Raw genomic sequence first — 22,437 nt, forward strand, 5'->3', positions numbered from 1 at the left:
ATATGACTTGTAGAATAAAAATTGTGTGATAAAAATTGAGTATTTTTCTGGCTATTTTCACTTTTTTTTCCTAAAGATAAGTATTAAGTTTTGGCTTTCTCACTATATAAACATTGTATGTTTATAAAATTAAATCAAAGAGTTTGAAAAACACACAAATAAACACATCAACGACAAAAGAAGAGTTGTAACTTGATTATGGAAAATCCTCAGGTTACATCTAGGAGTTATAGGAGTAATGCTGTCTAGGGTCAGGTATTGTGTAAAATTATGTATACGAAGAGGAAGCCAATGCCCAAACTAGGGCCCATTTCTTACTGTAATCTTCTCTTCCTGGGCAGTAAAGGCCTCCTCAAAGTCATCATGCTTCTGAAGAAGGGCTTCCGCACTGCCCAGTGAGTTTCCCAGATCCTCGTTTTCCAGGAAAGCCTGTAGAAGAAAGAAAGACACACCTAAACTGTGCCTCACTGGTAAGAAACATTCCTCTTGGCATATCTCTGAAACAAGGACTAAGGCAGGAGGGAACAAGGTGGGAATTAGCATGGATTATGATAGCAGGTAGAGATTAACCTTAAAAAGCAGGAGCTTCAGGCCTCCTTCCTGATACTCTCACACAATTTTCTCACCTATGTTTCTGGGTCTGTCTACATGGAATTCCCCAACCAATCTAGGCATTATTCTGAGCTCTCAAAACTGCCTCAAGTGCCCTACTCACCTCCGCTCTTATGTACCCTGCCTGACTTTTCAGTTTTCTCTTCCTGATCCTTAACCAATTTGATATTTATTTTGCCTTACATTCAATTGTAGTTAAAGCCTCTCTGATAGGAATGTAAGCATTTTTATATGCATTTGTTGATGAAGGAACTGTAGGAGCCTTATAAAAAGAGCCCATCTTCTCTTTTCCTCGTGGATCACTCTCTAGTTCCCAAGACAAGCTTTGACTCACAGGAGTGGTTGTGAGGGAGCTCACAGTAGTCTTGCTGGCAAATGAAGGGTGAGAGAAATGACTTCTAGAGATGGTATGTACCCCTCCCATTACCTCTTGTCTGCTCATCCAACTGTCCACTTGTTCACTGTCTCGGTAGAAGACGTGAAAGTCCAAGCACTGCTCATACTGATGATGACGCTTGTCCCACAGTTCCAGCAGGGCAGCCAGGTTGTTGGCAAGTATTTCCATCTTTGGAAAGAAAGAGATGATGTATATAAAAGATATTTAATTTATTTTATTCTACACTTATTAAGCATGTAATAAATGCAAAGCCATTTGAAGGATACAAAAAATAAACTGGAAATGGACTTTTAAGATTCCAACATTTAAGCAAATGATTGTACTATAAGAAACATGGGATACATTCCATGAAAGAGATAAAACACTGTTTGTATAAGGAAATGAAAAAAGACTAATTCTGATTAAGAGAGCCAGGAAGTAGAAGTATGGGAAATAATGGAAAATATCATACCAAACAGATTTAAAAGATAGGGAATGGGTATCAGGACTTAGTGCCATAAGCAAAGGAACTACAAATAATTGTCAGATAATGTAATGTGAGCTAGAGAAAAGTGCAGTGTGTAAAAAAGCATAGACAGTTGATGAGATCCAAGTTCATAGATCACATAAAACATCACACTGAGAAGTTTGCATTTTATTCTGAAAACACATAAAAACCATCATGGAAAGAGAAAAGAGACATTCTCAAACACATGAAAAGCCTTTGTTTCTGATCAAGCTTATGCCCAATAATTTTTGGCTTATTACACCTGCTGCTATATTATCTCCATCAAAAAAGCGGAACAGGGCTGGGCATGGTGATTCACGCCTGTAATTCCAGCACTTTTGGAGGCAAAGGTGGGTGGATCACTAGAGGTCAGGAGTTCAAGACCAGCCTGGCCAACATGGTGAAACTTTGTTTCTATAACAACAACAATAAAAACAAACAAAACAACAACAACAACAAAAATTAGCTGGGCATGGTGGCATGCACCTGTAGTCCCAGCTACTTGAAAGGCTGAGGCAGGAGAATCACTTGAACCTGGGAGGCGGAGGCTGTAGCGAGCTGAGATTGGCCGCTGCACTCCAGCCTGGGTGAGAGAGTGATACTCCATCAACAGCAACAACAAAAGCATAATAAATTATCAGAATCCCATAATTGTTGAGTTTTCAAGGACTTTTGAGTTCTGCTCTTTCTTTGACAGAGCCTTGTTAAAAACAAAGCAAATCAAAACAAAAACAAAAACTATATTATAATGTTCCTGCAGAGTTCTGGGAGAATTCAAAATGTGGTTACCTCAACCTCATCCATGGCACAGTGCTTGAGGCTGTGCTTAGTATCTAATGAGATGCAAAGAGGCATGAAGCTCTTATTGTGACTATCATTCCAAGGAGTGCCCAGACTCTGCCACTGGCACAAAATCATTCTGGGTCAGGGTGCAGAGGTGAAGCCCTGTGATGTAGGAGTTTTGGATGATGACAAAACTGATTTCTTCATTCAATGAAATGCTGGATGTTTAAGAGTGTTCTGTTAGTTGATGTCAATTTGAAAATCACAGATACAGGAACGTCAGCTTAATCTGACGTTGTATAGAGAAAAGAAGAACAAGTACAGATGTCAGCCACCACAGGCACTGTGCTAAGCACAGTAGGGGATCTAGAGATGAATAAGGTGCAGTCCTCCTAGAGTTTATAGTCTCGAAATGAGAACGAGAAGGTCACAAAACCAGGCATGTGTCAGGAGGCAAAATGGCATGGAGGTTTCAATTTAGGTAGAAGTTAGAGGATTGATGAAATAAAGGCTCAGAAATGAGGAAGCACACACTGTATCTTGAAAATTTCAAGGGACTCAATTTAGCAAAACAGTATAGTTAAATCTCCACATCTGTAGGTTCCACACCTGTAGATTCAACCAACCATGGATATATAAAATATTTTTTAAAAATTCCATCTGCACTGAACATATACAGACTTTTTTGCTATTTTTCCCTAAACAATACAGTATAACAATTGTTTACATTGCATTTACATTGTATGAAGTATTATAAGTGATCTGAAGATGATTTAAAGTGTACAGGAGAATGTGCATGTGTCGTATGCAAATATCGTGCCGTTTCTTGAGCATCTGCTGATTTTGGCACCTGAGGGAGGTCCTGGAACCGATGCCCCATGGACAATAAGTGACAACTGTATATGAAAGGAAGCAGTGTAAAAGTTGGGTTCATATTATTAACATGTTTAAAGGATTTGTATCCTTTTCCCATTCAGAGATTATCATAGTATTGTGAGATCATGTAATGACTAAATATATCATTGGAATTTTGCAAACTCTGTTAAACTAGATTACCTTTTCCCGAACTTCATCAGAGGCTTCATGACAGGCATCCAGGAGGTCTTGACCAGTCTCAGCAGCAGATTGAAATTGGTCATCGTAAGAGTCAATTTCATGCTGTGGCCACAAATCAAAATGTCTCAAAATGCAGCAGGAAACCTGGCATTCAGCCAAATCACCTGCCCACCCCCCGCCCCCCATACTGGGGAGCCTTTCTTCTCTACCTTATGCTGCTGATGCCTGTCCAGCAGAACTTCCCCACCAGCCACATCTGTTGGCAGCTCATCAGCGTTGATTGCAGCAGTCTTCTCCTTCATCCAGCCTGAGAGTTCATCAAAGTCAGATGAGAACCTATGGTACCTGTGGGAAAAGTGAGGCAAAAGACAGCAAGGAGAAAACAGATATGAAAGGACATTGAACAAAGAGTTAGGTTTGGATTGAGCTACCTTTTGTGAGATGCTCCTTGCTGTAATCCTATTTTCCCCTTTTCCTGATATATTTCCTGTTTTTTACAGTCAGAGTTTAGTGGTGCAGGTTATAAGTCCTTCACTCCAGGTTGTATATTTCTAGGGTAGGTGTGTTACTTTAGGATGTGACCCATGGGCATTACATCTCCACCACCTCAAGGTCACACCTACCCCAGAGGTACTTAAAATGGAGTGAGATGCTCACAATGCAGCCAATAAACAATACATGTTGTTATAGAAATAAGAAGTACCTTGTGGGAAGGAAGAACTGAAATTAGCATTAGGATTCCTCATGTTTCTATCTCATCTTTAACTCTACTAATAAGAAACAAGAACTGCAAAACATTTATCCATTTTAAAAGGTTAAATGCTCATCATGTGTTTTTAAATCATAACCATAAGATAAGCAGTGTCCTCTGGTTATTTAAGGAGTAACCATAAGAAGCAATACTAAAATGAGGCCTGGTTATTAGGGGTTTTTGTAAGCTTGTAATTCACATTCAGGAAATAATACTGAAGTTATTTTGATGCTCTTAAACTTGTATTTCATGTATTTCAGTTCCTTAGCTAGAGCCAGATTTTGAAATGTTTCTCCAGTTTTTTGAGCCACGTCATAGCATCTTACAATAATACAAGCAGGGGAAGACGGAAATCTGCAGATGAGTGGAGGTGTGATGCTGATCACAGTTGTCTCCCTTTATATGCAGGAGATACATTTCAATATGCCCAGCAGGTGCCAGAAACTGTATAGTACTAAACACTATGTACACTACGTTTTTTCTTATACCATATGCCTATAATAGAGTTTGATTTATAAATTAGGCACAGTAAGAGGTTAACAACAATAATAATAACATAGAACAATCAAATAAGAATTACTTAAACATAACCATTGTGATACGAGGACAGTCAATCCATAACTTAGACTGCTTCTAAGTGATTAGCAAGTGAGCCAGATATACAGCACGATATGCTGGACAAAGGATTCATCTTCCAGTGGGACAAAGTGGACCAGCCAGACATTTTATCATGCCTCTTAGAATGATAAGCAATTTAAAACATATAAATTATTCATTTCTGGAATTTTCCATTTAACATTTTCGAACTGTGGTTGACTGCTGGTAACTGAAACCACAGATAAGGTGTACGACTATATCAGTCTACAAAGGTCTTCCTTTGGCGAGTTAAATCTTTCGTCTCTACTGAGCAGGCAGGAGAGCTGATTCCCTCGCCATTTGACTCACTTTACTCTTATGTTTGCTCTTGCTATTACATCTGAGCCCTGTAGAGATAGGTAGAGCAATAAAGAAGGGGGATTTCCCACCAGTAAGTAGCCTGCAGTTTTGCATATCTGCTGGTGGCCAGAGCACGAATATGCTCCCAGTTGGAGACCAGATCCTCTTTCATCTGCTGGATCTCAGGTGCATCTGAAGGATAGGAAACTGTCAGCTTCTCTGCTTTGGCACATAACTCCTTCACCTTTGGGATAAAAAGGAAACCTAGTAGGAAATCCAGTTACTCTGACTCCCCTTGGCAAAGCTTTGTGGGAGAGGTATAAAAAAAATCATATGAATAATAATTTATAAATAGACATATGATATATTTCTATTAATATACCAATGTATTATATTGATAATTACAGTTCTCTAACTACTTTTCCATCTCTCATTATGCTAAGTCATTTACAAAAATGTGCTCATTTTATATTATTCATTTAATAATACCACGAGGTAGAAATTATTCTTAGTTTTCTTTTATGTGAAAACTGAAAGATTAAGTATTTTATTTGCTTAAGATCATTCAGCTAGAAAATGTCAGGAGCAAGTTTCCGACCTAAGTCTTTCCTTCCCCACCCCTCTATTCCATTTCCCTAACTACTACTGTGGGAGGTAAAAAGACGTTTCTGTCCAAGAGGCCAAGAAGTTTTCAGTAATGCTGGATCATTTCCACCGCAACCTCTGAGGAACAGGGTTACTAGGGCAAAATGTGGATATGGGTGGCTTTTCACATGTGATTAGCCCTTTCATTATATTCAACTATAATCAGATGATGTCTAGGACTTGGAATTTCATTACCATCGCTAGTCAGATTATGGGCTCTATTATTCATTATTAGGGACAAAGACCAAAAACAACAACAAAGAGGAAGAATGAAAGAAAAAGTAGAATGTTGGAAGTTTGCGGAAACTGGACACAGGCATAGGGCTAAAATTAAATCAGAGCAGGTGTGGATCTTTCTGTAGGCTGACTCCCCTGCGGACCCTCAGAAGTAACTGGTTTACTTTCTGGCTACATTTGTGAGGGGAAGAAGGAAAGGATGTAAATCATTTAAGAAAATAAGCTTGCTCCAAGTTCTAGTGTGCCTGAGATTTTCCAGGTTTCAAAAGGAAATCTAAAGGTAGGTTAAGCATTAAGTGTCTTAAAGTTTATTTTAAAAGGAGAAGAAACTGTTTTTCTGATCTTGAATACAAAAAGAATGAGGTTTCAGTTGCAACAGAACAAAGTGTGGTTAGATGAAAGGATAGAGTCTGGCTAGGGTGTATTTCACTCAGTGAGATTAGCATTCATCCTTGGAGTTATATATATATATGTGTGTGTGTGTATATATACACACACACACACATATATATTTTTAATTGTGAAATAAATTAGAAAAACACAAGAGAATATAAATGTTTGTGTATTTATAAATAAAAATAATTCAAATGAAAATAAGGTATACCCAGTATCCATGTATGAGTTATGAACTAGAATGAGGAAATATATTCAAATACACCATAATTTTTTCTTCACTGAAAAGAGTGAATTTATTGTGCTTTCTGGAGGCATGGTATTAGGCAAAATAATCAACAATTGCCTCTTCTAGCTCAAAAGGCTAACCATTTCTCTAACAGCACCTTACCTTGTCACTCATGACTGCAAGATTTCTCTCAAGTCCCTTGTGACTGTGAAACAGTTCTTCAGAGGCAACAAGATCTTTTCCATAGTCCTCCGAGGTGAGTGCAGGTTCCTTCTCCTTGATCCACTGGATATCTTCAGTCACTTCCCTGCAGACATTAACAAGAGCTCCAACCAAAGAAGAGAGCATGCATTGCAGGGCAAACTGTCCAACAGAGTACACAGCAAAGACCACCCTAGTTTACCCAGGAGCAATTACCCTTTCTTCCTACATAGGAGCAAAAAGTAATATAAAGTGTTCTTGCTTAATGGTTATTTCCATTGAGATGTGAAGGATCTGGGCTTCTTGAGAGCTGAGCCTCTAGAGATATGTTCCATGTCTGGGTCAGCTCTTTACAAATGCTTTGCTTCTTCCTAACTCCACCTTCCATCTAATTATTAACCTGCTTCCCTTCCCTCTGCAGAGCTTCCATTCCTAAATCACCAGTGCTATTTCTTAAATTATTTTGATCTCCAATCTCTACATCCTTGGCCATAGAGTGGGTCACAGATTTCTTTACCCTTTCCTTTGCTGTCTCAAAGGCAAGTACATGATCCACCTTAGTTTGAAGTGTTGACCACTAATTGCTAACAGAAATAGAAAGAGCCTAATATAAATGACACAGTTTTTATAAAGCACTTCAGAGTTTTCTACAAAGCAGTGGCCAGATCTATACCTTTTGAATCGTTGGAGGTCTGCAGCACTGGACAGAGACTTCTGTCTCTGGAGAGCCAGACCATGAAGGCGCTCCCAGGCAGCATTCACCTCATCTTGCTTAAACTTAATTAAGGATAGCTCAGGATGGTTTTTCTATCAAAAGAAAACAACACTGGAGTTAGAGGAGAGATTGTATTAAAAAATATTTAAATACTTTTCATTTTACGCTGGTTTATGTTTTCATAAGTGAAGACGCACCGTTGTAGCCAGACACTGAACTGCATCATAGCCCTAGCCCCTAGCTCCGTGATGTACCTTACCAAAACCTAGAAAAACGATCTCCTTTACCTAATGGAAAGTGCTCTTTTGGGCAGTTCCTTAGCGAGATTGGGGCATTATTGGCAAGAGACCCTGAAAATACTCTTTTATGTTTTGAAACATGAAAGATACACTCATCCTGTTTCTACTCAATTCAACATACTCAGTATCCACGGAAGTATCTTATTAACCTCCCAGATGTTGCACCTGTGCCTACAGCAGTGGACCAGCCTATTAGCACAGGCTTTCCAGTCCTGTTGCTATTTTTAGTGTTCCACCTTGCCAATGCTTGAAATCTCCATGAAATCCTGGAAACCAAGGAAAAGAAGAGGAAATTCCTGTTTATGAAATACAATTTAATTTTCTCAAATATTCGTATTGTGCGTCTTAACTTTTTTGTGGTCTTCACACCTTTGAGATCCAATAAAAGCTATTTTCCTCTTCCCAGAATTATAGAAACATGCTTTCACATATGCCTTTGTAGAACATTTCAGACATTTTTGTAAACCATCCAAAGTAGTGAGATTTGTGAGTACTAGATTAGGCTAGAAGCATCAGTCTGTTTTGATACTTTGCAGTTTTGAGGCATTTCCATATGCCTAAGTCTCTTTATTCTTCCTGTCCCTATTTCTCTCCATTTTCATTCCCATTCTCAAGTTTCTCCAGACAGAATTTTCTATTTTCTCCTTCTCAAGTACGTGGTTCCTTCTATTACAGCAGTGTAGAGCAGACAGTATAATCTAACTGTCTCGAATTTATTCTTTCTGTGGTAGACTGGGAAAAAATGGCATGCTATTTTGCTGCTCATCCCTTTGATAACTGGAGTATGTTTCTTCAAGTCTCAGATTTTGGATGGTCTTTAACTTGCTTACTGATAGAATGTAGTGGAAGTAATTTTCTATGCATTCCAGCACCTAGGCCTCAAGAAAACTTTCATTTACAATTCTCACCTTCTTGCAACACTGCATGGTCTACTGAATGATGACAGGTCACCCAGAGAAATCCCCCATCATCCTCACCAGGGTCCCAGATATGGGATTGAGGCCACTTTAGATTCTTCAACCCCGCTGAGCTACCCGATAACTTCAGACACATAAAAACACTAGGTGAGATCAGGAAAACAGCCCAGCAGAGCAGCTCAACCATCTGACTCACAGAGTCATTAACAAATAAGATGCTAAGTTGCTTGATTAGTTAGATAGCAATAGATAATTGAAAAATCCCACAGCAAGAGAAAAGTGATGGAGGTAGAAAGTTTAGAAACTACTGGAAATATGGCCTGAAAAAAAAAATAGGAAAACATAGATTATTTTTTCTACTCCAGCATTCATTCATCCTGAAGTCTTCTTTTTATTAACGCAGGACAATCATCCTAACTATAGAGTTGCAATAATAATGAAACTATAAATGGAAAAGCAAAATATAGGCAACCGTTGGGGTTTATTTTATATACATATACTTACATATACATTTAAACTTACATGTGTGTGTGTGTGTGTGTGTGTATATATATATATGCTTCACACACTTAGGTATTTTCTTAAGTAAATAAAAGTAAAATTACTTCCATTCCTTCCTCAATCCTCCCAAATAATCATGTATAATCATAGTATGTATACATATATATGCATATATAATGATAGTTCAACATTACTTTATAAGCTCTGCTACTTTATTTTTGTGCTTTTTTCATGAAGAAAGAGTGCCCTATTAACATGGGTAATTAGTGTACTGCATGGTACAGGAGCTGTTATAAATGGCAATAGCTTCACTGCCCATTGTATATTTAATTCCTCCAAACATACACAAACACACTCTTTCTCCCTCTCTCTCTCTCAACCCTCCATTTCAATAGACTTGTAAGGCGTGGGTCCAGAGGGGAGAGGAAATTGCTCAGAGTATGTGACTCCAGGGACACGCCAGCTTCTGTTTTCTCATAATGCCCCATATCCATCATATCCCACATACTAACGGCCAGAAGTTATTCTTAAGGATCAGAACCCTTTCCACAGAGGAGTCTTTTGCTCCCACCTCACCTCGGCACACTCATTGGCGTATTGGTTCACTTCATCAACTTTCCTCTCTCTAGCTTCCAGGTCCACTTGGAAGTCTTCAAATTTCTTATGCAGAATTTCTGTGCGCTCCCAGTCTTCACCTAGCTCCACTGATGTCACTATAGCCTCCTGTAGACACAGATAAGTTTATATAGTTGCCAGCAAACATTTAGGAGTTTCTGCAGGTCAAAAGCTCAAAATCCCTGCTTGCATTCCCAGGACAACTCAAATGGAGATACTGGAGAAATCGGGAGAAGCTCTCCTGGGAAAGGCCAGCAGCAGAAGTATATTTGTTAATGTAGCACCTTGGCCCAAAGGAAAATGCTCTTCTGGACAGTTCCTAAGCGAGAATGGAGCATTATTGGCAAGAGACCCTGAAAGCTCCCTTTTGTGTTTTGAAACATGAGGGATAATGTTTCTAGTTAGCATCCTGCTTCTACTCAATTCAATGTATTCAGTATACAGGAAAGTATTTTATTAGCCATTTGCTTATCTAAATCTTAGTCCTAACTATTGAAGTATTCTTTAAGTATTTAGTAAAATAAAACCCTCCATCATTATAGGCATTGAGAGACAAAGGATTAGAGAAAGAGCTGTTAATACTCTCAGCCAGACCCCAGAGTAAGAGCAAAACAGAGAGAGTTAAAAATCATGAAAGCAGAAGAGGGATGAGCCTAATTATCTTTCAATGCATGGTCTTTATGTAAGTCTTGCCTTTTCCATATTCAGATCCATATATTCAGACTTACTCCATACAATGTTAACCTCCAGATACCCCTAGATTTTGGCCCCAGATTTCCTCTTCTTCCAAAGAACAAAGGCCAGGAACAGACATCCTGACTTCCTTGTGAATAGTCTGTGGTAATTTGCTTGGGGTACCTAAGACAGAGGAGTGGCAGGCCCTACGTGCTTTCTGTTTTCAGTTCTTTACCTTGTCTCCGATCCACTCTAAGATGTCAGCACACTTCTGTATGTACTGCTGGAACTCGAGGGCCTGCTTCAGCAGGGCACCCTTCTCATCGGTCAGCTCTGACAGCAGGTCCCACAGGCGTTGTAGTTCCTCTATATGGGCCTTTAGGAAAGAGGGGCAGAACCACTCAGCCACAGAGGCTGTGATCAGGGAAACACTCAGAGACTTGTGCAAAAAGGGACCTGGATAAAAATTCTTTCAATTACTCATGCATTAGTTGCTCAACAAATACTTAAAGGAGGAAATAGGATATATATGGAAATAGCTAATAAACAAAGCCAAATGTGAACATATATAAGAGAACATTTTGTAAAAATGCTTTGCAGTTTTAAAGGATGGAATAATTACAAACAATAAGATGGGAAGGAGGAAGAAAATATGGAAAAGTGCTCATTTGAACTGAGGCTTATGGAGCAGAAAGATTTTTGACAGGTCAATAATAAGCACGGCATGTTCTAAGAACAGCAAGCAGCAAGGGCAAAGGCATAGAAGAACTTAGCATAAACTGTCTGCCAGAAAGTGTGAGAGCTATAATTTTTATAAGTTATAAGAAAATCATTGGCACCAAAACAGTAAGAGTGTTTTGGGACTACACAGTTTGAGACTCTACAGAGGGCTTTGAATGCCAGGTTAACTCAGAACATTATGTACTACCTGTCTTATATAACTGAAATTGCCATCTATGTCATATCTTCAAGATTCTTATATTTTTTAACTAACTCCATTGCTCTGGGTAGCATGTGGACCACATATGTCTTCAAACCCTGCAGTGGTACCATTTGCTATAGCCCCAGTGATTCTGACAGAAATGAAGATGTTTTGGACATTTCTCAAATATTTTAATTAATGTAGACGTTGGTTACATGCAAAACTGTTCATAATACAAAAGTCAGTTCTATTTTCTAGAAATAAACAAGTTTGAGATTCTTCTTTAAAATAAGATTCTATTCTGGCTAAAAATCGGTGTTCCTTGATCATGTTTTGATGACAGAATGGGCTAGAATTGTTATGCTATATGTAGAAAGTCCAGACCCAGTTTTAAGAGATGTAATGCAAATTTGTTTTGACAATTAAAAACTACACAAACAGTAAAATGTTCACTCACACAAACTGAATATACAATGTTAGCACAAACATTTGAAAGAGTTCATTGATCAAGTCCAAAAATAACTGTTACATTAGTAATAGGTTACAGAGTATAAATGCTTATTGAAATAGTGATGATCTTCAGTTCTAGATGTTCAGAGAAGATTTTCTGAATACTTAGAATTTTAAGAGTTTTTAGAAGTAATAAGGAGGGACAGTTTGGAGAGGTACAATAGTAGTTGTAGGATATGAGGTGTGAAAAGAAAGAGGCATCATAGACAAAGAAAAAAATATTTTGGAAACATTCAAATGAGAGAGCGTTCTTTGCTTGGAGAGGTTAAGAGACAAGGACATTGAGCTTAGAGGAAATAATTAGAAAGAACACTGGGAAAAGCTAATTGAACTGGGAGATGTGGAACAGGTTTAGGTGGGCTTGATCTTGAGCCAAATTATCCTGTAATGGTATAGGAGAAATGTTATGCCATTTAATGTTGGCTTTCATATCACAGTTCTCTTCACCCCAAGAAACACAAAGATATCCCATCATTTTTTCTGCCTCAACCCCAGTGGAAGATAAGAGGCAGGAGTCCTGGTTCTCAAGCCAGCCACCTCAAGGTTTATATCTGATATAATCAATTAAAACACTGATAACATAATCAATAATTGGAAACTTCTTCAAGGACCCATACATGTACCTTAGTTTCTTCATGGGCAGAATGACCCTCAGGAAATTGGGTTTTGCTCGTGTTTTCCAGTTCAGACTTGACTTTTGATTTTGCTTTCTTCTCTTTTTCAAAGGATTCATGCTTCTGACATTTCGCCTAAAGTTTAGAAATCAGAGTTTTTGGCTAATGAAGCACAGTCTTCATAGGAAATGTTCACTCTAGGTAGAGCCAATAAACATAGGTTCTCAAAGAGTCCTAGGCTCAGTTAGAGGCCATAACGAGTCCTTTCCTGTCCCCACTGCCTTTAGGAAGTTTTCATTAAATACTGAAAATTATGTTGAGCCTTATGACCTATGCTGAGCCTTATTTTAAAGGTTCAATAGACTGTCATAGGAATAAAAGAGCATAACACACAGTGTCCTTACTCATCAGAAAAGAGGAATAACTGAATTTTTTTGGAAGTAGAGCACAATGAGAAAGATGATAGTTATAATAATGACTGTTTAGAAAACTCGAGAGGTGTTTGTTTGTGTGTGTGCTGTGTCTGTTCTTGCAATATATAAATTGATCTACTTAATATAGCACATTATTTTGTTCTTTTTCTAGGTGTTTCATGTCCAAAATCAATTGCTTCTGATTATGACTATGTCACATGATATAATTTTAGGTGAACAGAAAGGGGTAGGAGTTTTCACCACTCTCATTTGAAGTTAAAAGCCATGAACAACAATTTAGGAAAATAAAACTCTGGTTAACTCATCTTTCTCTGAAGAGCGCCACATGCTATAATTTTAGGTGATCAGAAACGGGTAGGAGCTTTCACCAAACTTCTACTGAAACCTTTCATTAGAACTTAAGAGCCATGAACAGCAATTTAGGAAAAACGTAAGAGCCATGAATAGCAACAGAGTTAACCAGGTTAACAAAAATCCAATTTTTGTTAACCTGATTAACTCTTATCTTTCTGAGAAGAGTGGAGAACAGTTGCTTCAGAAGCATTGATGACTCTTCACTCTATTTCCCTTCTTAACATCCCAAAATATCAAAATCACATGGTTTGTCAGAAATTTCTTGAATTTGCAGTTGATGATTTGCTATAGATCAATTTCAGATGAATATTATAACCATCAAATTCTATATAGAAAAATTTCCTTTGCAAATAACACTCCAATGTTTAAGAAATTGAAGACATGGACTATTTAGACAAAGAATTTCTCTTCCTAACATGTAGTCTAATCTTTCTATTACATCACCTTCACTACAGTTAACCAGATATACACTTAAATTACCATAATGTTTGTTCTGGATCTGAAAAAAATTGATGTGATTTTTTACTTTTGGCATTGATGAATGCTTGACCGTGATAATATATAAAGTATCCTATGCTTTTATCAATAAGCAATATCCTTGGTTAATGATTTAAAACAATACAGGTTCTGAATCTAAGTTCATTGTAAGAAACAGTTCTGTGCTTTCAATAACTGAAAAATTGAAAAATTTGAAAAATCACATTTTGTTTGGTGTTTATGTTCTCAGTCTCACCTCTCCAACTTCATAAGGGAAAATGCACTTTTAGATTTTCTCTTAATTCTTTAACTTTCCATCCCACTGACTTATTTTTGTTTCTAAATGGAATCTAATTATACCCACACATACCCATTATCATTAACATAAAGAAAAACCTATTTCCCTCTCTAGAGATCTTAGGGTTTGCTCTGGGGCAGTCAAGAGAACTGAGTGACCTGTATATTAGTTGGGTCTTCATAGCTCTTATCGCTTAACATCTTGATTTTCTCTGTGATCCACTTCCCCAGATCATCTGCCTCTCGCTTGAAAACTTGTAAGCGGTGGGACTCCTCAAGCTTCTGACCCCTCTCAGCGACCCGCTCCTTGAACCTTTGATACCGAGTCAACACTTCCTGACGTCTCTCCTGGATCTCTTCTGCTGTTTCCAAAACCTTTGGCCCGCTGCTCTCCACAACCTGCAAGTTAAAAAGATTCTGTTTGTTGCTAGTTCTCAAATATTTAATGTGTTTCCCCGTTTATATGTGTCAAGTATTTACTCATGTTGGACCCATGTTCAGATATCCTGAAGCCTGTAAGTGACTATTGTTAGAAGTGCTGTAGTATATTTATATAATTTTTAACCAGATAGAGCTACTATTTAGGTAAAAAATTCTTGATTATCCAGAAGACTCTCCCTACTTTTTACATAAATTTGTGCTAGGATTTAAGTTCTATAGATAGAATTAAATTGGACTGATCACGGAACAAGTTTTAATTAACAAAATCACAGAATTCTGGATAGATAAAAAGAAATGTAATGTTATTGCTTTCTAGGGCTAAAAAGGTGTTGACAAGTGCTTATTATTTTGAACTTAATAAATAATTAAGAATGGCTTGTGGCCGGGCGCGGTGGCTCAAGCCTGTAATCCCAGCACTTTGGGAGGCCGAGGCGGGTGGATCACGAGGTCAAGAGATCGAGACCATCCTGGTCACCATGGTGAAACCCCGTCTCTACTAATACAAAAAAAAAATTAGCTGGGCACGGTGGCGCGTGCCTGTAATCCTAGCTACTCAGGAGGCTGAGGCAGGAGAATTGCCTGAACCCAGGAGGCGGAGATTGCGGTGAGCCGAGATCGCGCCATTGCACTCCAGCCTGGGTATCAAGAGCGAAACTCCGTCTCAAAAAAAAAAAAAAAAAAAAAAAAAAAAAAAAAAAAAAAGAATGGCTTGTATTAATTTAATGATATATGCAAGTTTGAAAATTTTGTTTTCTTCATACTTAAAGCTTATATACTGTTTACTCTTTATTTGCTTTCTCACAAAAACTATAAATCAAAAGTTCAGCCATCTTCTACCCAAATATCACACAAATTTCAAATTATTAGCATATCTGCAATTGGTTTTTGAAATATAAAACCTTTTACTGTCAAACAATATATAAGGATCTTTTTCCCATAGAGGGAGCCAACCTGTTTGTGAAAATATCCAGCAAAATCACCATAGGGTTCACCTTCATTCATCTGGATATGAACATCATTTTCCCTAGCTTACCTCAGCCAAAATGTTTAATATAGAGTTTAAATTTTAGTCTCCTGTTATTCCTCCGTAGTATAATTGCTAGTCTGTGAATTGCTATTACTGGCATGGCCCTAGAATTAGATCATTCCATGGAGACTCACGTTGTTAGTGGATATTATTTTGCTTCAAGTTACCTAGTTATTCTCTATGGGAACTGACTTAAGTCATTACTGGGCTTTGGTGCTACACAGACATAAGCTCAACATTACTGTTCACAAAAACGAGTTAAAATTAAAATTATCTACTTTTTAAAACCCAAAATAATTATTAATGTTCCTGGGAAAGATAGTATAGAAATTTTAAAGGAGACAGCTTTCATAATAGCATTAGTGACAAACTGCACAATAGAGAAATATGTACTCACGGTTTCCTTTGTAAATTGCTCCATTTTTCCTAAAGGTTTAGAACCTGGCAAGATAAAATGTGTCAGAAAGAAAGAGATAGTGAGAGAGAGAGAGAGAAATAATTCACATGGAACTGTCTAGTCCAATTCGAGTAGAAATACAGAAATGTTAAGTATGTGGGCAAAAAAAAAAAAAACTGTTGCTTGATCCTAGAATCCCACCAGTCACAGACAATCAACATTATCTTTAGCAGACATATTCAGCTGAGGCAACTGCTAACTTTTACAGATACTGGGTGATGCAGCAGTTTTGGGAAGCTCTGGCTCTCAAAGTTACTCAATATGACTTCAAAAAATGAAAGTAGTTTTTGGATGAAAAATTAGGGTAAAAAAAACCCACATATACAAACTAATGAGGTCACAAAAAAATTGAAAATAGGGCTGCCTTCTAATATATATGGTACAAATCATCCTATTTTATGTATTAATTTTAATGGAGAACAAAAGGAGGTAGACTTTGTTTCCATAGGCATAGTTGTATTAGACTAACTTACAAAAGTGAAGCAAATAAGTAAAAAGAAAAGAGTGGGGTGGTCTTAGACCTTTCTACCAGGCTTTGGGGCTATCCATGACAAACTTCATTCCCTTTAATACAATTTGAATAATCTAATTTCCATGATATACCAGAGAAGATTTTGATTCTACATTTGTGGTTTCCCCTGTTCTTGGATGTCACAGAAAAACTGAGAGTCCTTTACATTCTCTTCCTGAAAGTCTGGATCACTTTACTTTTCCATATAGCTTTATTACATTCAAGTCAAATTTAGTAGTAAAGGCAGGAACATAATTTTAGAGCATGAACTATACACACATGAACACATACACACTGAGGAACATTTGTCTGAGGTTGGGATAAGGAGGGGATATTATTTTATCTTTATCTAAGAGAAAAGAACCAATATCTATGAAATATTTAGATGATATTAAGATAATCAATTTACATTAATTTCTAATCATTAAAATTTCTGTGAGGCACATATTGAGAAAACAGTCCCTAAAAAAAAAACAAAAACGTTTTATTCTATGGTAATCTGGTTTGAAAGTATTTAAATAGTCAAATCCGTACCAATATGACTATCATGGCACTCTGCTACTCATTTTTTTAGTCAATCTCCTCTTAGTCCATCAACATTATTCATTCTGTTTTCCTGTTCCAGAATCATCTTACCAAGAATACCAAACATGTGATAACCTTGTAACCAAAGAAATAGTATGTCCCATTGTGAATAGTGCTGCAATAAACATATGTGTTCGTGTGCCATTGTAGTAGAATGATTTATAATCCTTTGGGTATATACCCAGTAATGGGATTGCTGGGACAAATGATATTTCTGGTTCTAGATCCTTGAGGAATCGCCACACTGTCTTCCACAATGGTTGAACTAATTAAAACTCCCACCAACAGTGTAAAATTGTTCCTGTATCTTCACATCCTCTCCAGCATCTGTTGTTTCCTGACTTTTTAGTGATCACCATTCTAATTGGCACGAAGTGATATCTCATTGTGGTTTGGATTTGCATTTCTCTAATGACCAGTGATAATGAGCTTTGTTCTTATGTTTGTTGGCCACATAAATGTCTTCTTTTGAGAAGTGTTTATTCATATCTTTTGCCCACTTTTTGATAGGATTGGTTTTTTTTCTTGTCAATTTGTTTAAGTTCCTTGTAGATTCTGGATATTAGCCCTTTGAAACCAACCGAAATGCCCATCAATGATAGACTGGATAAAGAAAATGTGGCACGTATACACCATGGAACACTATGCAGCCATAATAAGGGATGAGTTCATGAATTGATGTCCTTTTCAGGGACATGGATGAAGTTGGAAACCATCATTCTCAAAAAACTAACACAGGAACAGAAAATCAAACACCACATGTTCTCATTTTTAAGTGGGAGTTGAACAATGAGAACACATGGACACAGGGAGGGAAACATCACACACTGGGGCCTGTCAAAGGTGGGGGATTTAGGGGAGGGATAGCATTAGGAGAAATACCTAATGTGGATGATGGATTGATGGGTGCAGTAAACCACCATGGCACATGTATACCTATGTAACAAACCTGCACGTTCTGCACATGCATCCCAGCACTTAAAGTCTAATAATAAAAAAAAAGAAAAATGCTTACTAATTCTATAATGTTTATAAGAAAAATAGTATGGCCCAATCAGCAGAACTGATCATACAGAAATAAAAGTGTCTTTTCAACATATGTGTTGGGAAAATTGCATATTCACATGAAAAATAATAATTGGACTCATACTATGTACAAAAATCAGCTGAAATGTGATTAAATACTTAAATTACAACCTGAAACTGTAAGACTCCTTGATACTTAAATTACAACCTGAAACTGTAAGACTCCTTGATACTTAAATTACAACCTGAAACTGTAAGACTCCTTGAAGAAAACCAGGAAAAAAGCTTTATCACTTTTATAATACGTAATGAAATTATATATTTAGAATTATTTTATATAATTTTACAAAGGTTGGAGTAATTTGGAGGGCTGTTGCATTTGGCCACGGCTATCACCTCTGGGAGAGTCTGTACTTTAAGCGGTAGTTTAATCAGCACTGAACAGCTTGCCTCAGCCTCCGCTCAGGCATCAGAGCAAAGTGATCTGTTTGGTCTTGCCGATTGCTTCTTGGATATGGTACCAGAAACAAAGGCAACAAAAGCAAAAATAGACAAATTGGAATACATCAAACTAAACATCTTCTGCACAGCAAAGAAAACAATCAACAACAAAAAATTCACTTATGAAATGGAAGAAAATATTTGCATATATCTAACAAAGAGGTAAAATCCAAAATATACAAGGCGCTTCTTCAAATCTAAAGCAAAAATGAAAATTAGAAAATGAGCAAAGAACTTGAACAGATATTTCTCCAAAGAAGCCATACAATTGGTTAACAGCAAGAAGAAAATATGCTCAACATCACTAATTATCAGGGAAATGCAAATCAAAGCCATACTGATAGAATGGCTATTTTCAAAGAAAAAAAAAAAGATGAGTATTGCTGAAAATGTGGAGAAGTTGGAATAATTGTACGCTGTTGATAGATATGTAAAATGGTGCAGCCACTGTGGAAAATAGTGTAGCGTTTCCTAAAAACTAAAAATATCATTATCACATAATCTAGCAGTCCCGCTTCTGGGTAACATCGAAAAGAATTAAAAACAGGATTGTAAGGAGGTATTTGCACTTTTGTCCTTTTATGTTTATTGCAGCACTATTAACACAAGCCAAGAAATGGAAACAACTGAAATGTCTATGATAGATGAATAGATAAAAAAGTGGCATCTACATGCAATTGAAATTACTAGGTCATAACAACAAAGGGAATCCTGTCGTATATGGCAACATGAGTGAACCTTGATGAAATTATGTGAAATCAAATAAGCCAGTCACAGAAGGACCAATACTGCATGATACCACTTTATATGAAGTATAGAAAATAGTCCAACTCATAGAAACAGAGTCAATGGTGCTTGTCAAAGGCTGAGGGAAGGAAACATGGGCATTAAATAGGTATGAAGTTTTATCCATGAAAGATGATTGAGTTCTAGAGCTATGCTGTACAACATTGTACCTTTACACTATACTGTATTAATATTAACAATACAGTATTATACACTTCAAAATGTATTAAGAGGATAGATCTCACGTTAAGTTTCTCACCATATTAGGAAAAAAAGTGCATAAGAATCATCATAGTCTTTAGAGCAAAACTGCAATATGAAAGTCCACAGGAGACATTCAGGGAAAAGGTACGATACATAAAAACTGGTGCGTTACTTCAGTTTTCTGTCATTGCAGGCAGCAGAGATTCATGAGAAGTTGGAATAATTGTAAAGTTTGCTTGAACAGTACTCTGGCTGCTACTCTGGCATTTGATGACTTAATATTCAGTCCTACCCTGGACTCCACGTCCCTTGAAACTAACATTGATTCTTCAGTCTCTAAGCATTGTTTATGATTATTAGTCTATGTAACAGGGCATGTCCCTGAGATAGATGGAAGGGCATAATGAAGAAGTCTCATACCTTGATGGTTTAACATTTGGACCTCTTACTTTCTTCTTGTACTTCTACAATCTCCCAAGAATATTCATTGGCTCTGATCACACAGAGACCCTTATTTAAAAGGACTTAGGAAAACAAAATGCGTGATAAAAACCACGGAAGTCTAAAAGGAGGTACAATCTATAAAACTGCATGCTCCAAATTCCCATCAATGATAGACTGGATAAAGAATGTGGCACATATACACCATGAAATACTATGCAACCATATAAAAGAATGAGTTCATGACCTTGCAGGGACATGGATAAAGCTGGAAACCATCATACTCAGCAAACTATCACAGGAATAGAAAACCAAACACTGCATATTCTCACTCATAAGTGGGAGTTAAACAGTAAGAACACATGGACACAGGGAGGAAAACATCACACACTGGGGCCCATCGTGGGGCAGGGGGCAAGAGAGAACATTAAGACAAATACCTTATGCATGTGGGGCTTAAAACCTAGATGATGGGTTGATAGGTGCAGCAAACCACCATGGTACGTGTATACCTATGTAACAAACCTTCACATGAATTCAAAAACTTAAAGTAAATTTAAAATACAATAAATAACGGCATTCTATGTGATATAAATTGGTGCTGAGAGGTTACAGGAGACACTATAGAGTTGGTTACAGACAGATTAATTAAAGAGAAAACGGAAAAAGAGTTTATTTTTTTATTAGAGAATTGCAAACTTGAGTAATTAGTAAATTTTCAAATCAAGTTAAGGGGTAAATAATCTTAGAGGACCTGAAGTGAAGTTAAAGTGAATACAGTTGACTGCAAAAAAAAGTAAATAAACATTTTTTTTTTTTGCATTGTATTATCTAAATGCTCTGACCTATATAGAAGTCAAAAATTAGAGAGATTTTAAAATGAGAATTACATACTTAGCAGTGTTTAATATAGTTTTACAAAGGCAGGAATAAAGTGGAGGGCTGTTGTAGTTGGCCATGGTTATCACTTCTGGGAGGGTCTGTATTTTACACAGTAGTTTAATCAACGCTGAACAGCTTGCCTCATCCTCTGTTCAGGCATCAGAGCAAAGTGATGTGTTCGATCTTCTCCTGGACTCAGAAACTTTAAGAGATGCTTTATATACCGAAATTCTAAAGTCTTCTCAAGTGGAATCACTAAAATCCATACCTATTTTTTGTGGATCTTTTAGAGTTCAGCTTTTTCTGCTGATTACCAATAAAGACAAATATTTTAACTTAAATGTAAAACTAATTTTTCTCATAGAAGTATCATTATTTTATTATTATAAATATTTACTTTTTGATTCTCCAGAAATAGTTTTCATTTTAAAACTTCTCCAATTTTGATCTCTAAATGGGTTAGAACAGTAGATAATGTCATTCAAATAATTTTACAAGGCCTTTTGCAGTTTACTATATCCACTTTGATTTATCACTTCAGATTTTCTAAGGTTATTTATCCCTTGACTCCTTGCTTAGAGAATTGCAAACTTGAGCAATATATAAGTTATCAAATATATATTTTGCTTAAGTTCGTAATTCTCTAATCAAAGAAATAGAACTCTTTTCCTATATTAATCATCTCTCACGTTATTTTATTATTTTTCTGTTAACTTATTTTGTTTTACTGCTCTGAGTAAGGAAACCCTAAAACTATGGGTTTTTAATGCAATTAACTATATAATTGAAATTGGAAGACAGCTTAGGTCAATAGAAAATACATTGCATTTGAAGCTAAACTATCTGGTTTAAATTCTGGTTCCAGTATTTAATGATCAGATGATTATTGGAAATTTACTTAAAATGTATTAAGCATATAATAAGGATAGTAATGACTAATACCTAGTCCAGAAAATCATTATATGGCTCAATTTAGGTGGCAAACTAAAAAGCACTTTGCATGTAAGTCTACATAGTAAAGTAATTATTATTGTAAACTGATTTGAATAATGCCAACCGCATATACTTATGCACTTAAATTTATACATTGAATCATTCAATTTTGAAAATCAGAATGTAAATGACATGGATCTGATATGGGATAATTTCTCACAAAGCTAACTACTTATCTCTTAAAGTATAATTTTGCAATGTATCATTAGCATATCTTGCATAAAATTGCTTCATGCTCCTGTCCACTAATAATTACCTCTGATTACAGCAACCCTGAAGAGAATTATCTCAGCCTAAATTATCAGAAGCTTTACACAACAAGTATATTTGGTGACATGGTCCCACTCAGGCAAATAAACTTAAAAAGAGCTCAGTGAAAGAACATAATTTCTCATTTGAGTAGAGGCAAGTAGAAAACAAAGCCAAGTGTGGAACTAAATGTATCATTGCCTTCAAGGTCATGACTAAACTATGAAGTTTAATTACTATATTTATGGTACTAGATTCTCAAGGTATTAATGAAAGC

The 22,437-nt window shown here is 36.7% G+C and overlaps 1 protein-coding gene across 1 annotated transcript in view; it reads right to left on the bottom strand.

The window, feature by feature from the left end:
• The window catches only part of SPTA1 (spectrin alpha, erythrocytic 1), a 97,905-nt gene extending 81,757 nt beyond the window's left edge, over positions 1-16,148 (bottom strand). Inside the window, exons 1-12 of the mRNA XM_064370743.1 lie at positions 15,923-16,148; positions 14,217-14,456; positions 12,505-12,630; positions 10,685-10,825; positions 9,736-9,882; positions 7,401-7,534; positions 6,689-6,833; positions 5,112-5,266; positions 3,545-3,680; positions 3,336-3,437; positions 1,040-1,177; positions 319-429 (exon numbers count right to left, since the gene is read on the bottom strand). Of these exons, the coding sequence (XP_064226813.1) occupies positions 319-429; positions 1,040-1,177; positions 3,336-3,437; positions 3,545-3,680; positions 5,112-5,266; positions 6,689-6,833; positions 7,401-7,534; positions 9,736-9,882; positions 10,685-10,825; positions 12,505-12,630; positions 14,217-14,456; positions 15,923-15,946 (1,599 nt within the window). The 5' untranslated portion in view covers positions 15,947-16,148. The remainder of the gene's footprint in view (positions 1-318; positions 430-1,039; positions 1,178-3,335; positions 3,438-3,544; positions 3,681-5,111; positions 5,267-6,688; positions 6,834-7,400; positions 7,535-9,735; positions 9,883-10,684; positions 10,826-12,504; positions 12,631-14,216; positions 14,457-15,922) is intronic.
• Positions 16,149-22,437: the final 6,289 nt, after the last annotated feature.

The sequence above is a fragment of the Aotus nancymaae genome, unplaced genomic scaffold, assembly GCF_030222135.1.
Source record: "Aotus nancymaae isolate 86718 unplaced genomic scaffold, 86718_ANA_hifiasm-v0.15.2.pri h1tg000108l, whole genome shotgun sequence".
In the NCBI taxonomy this organism is placed as follows: domain Eukaryota; kingdom Metazoa; phylum Chordata; class Mammalia; order Primates; family Aotidae; genus Aotus; species Aotus nancymaae.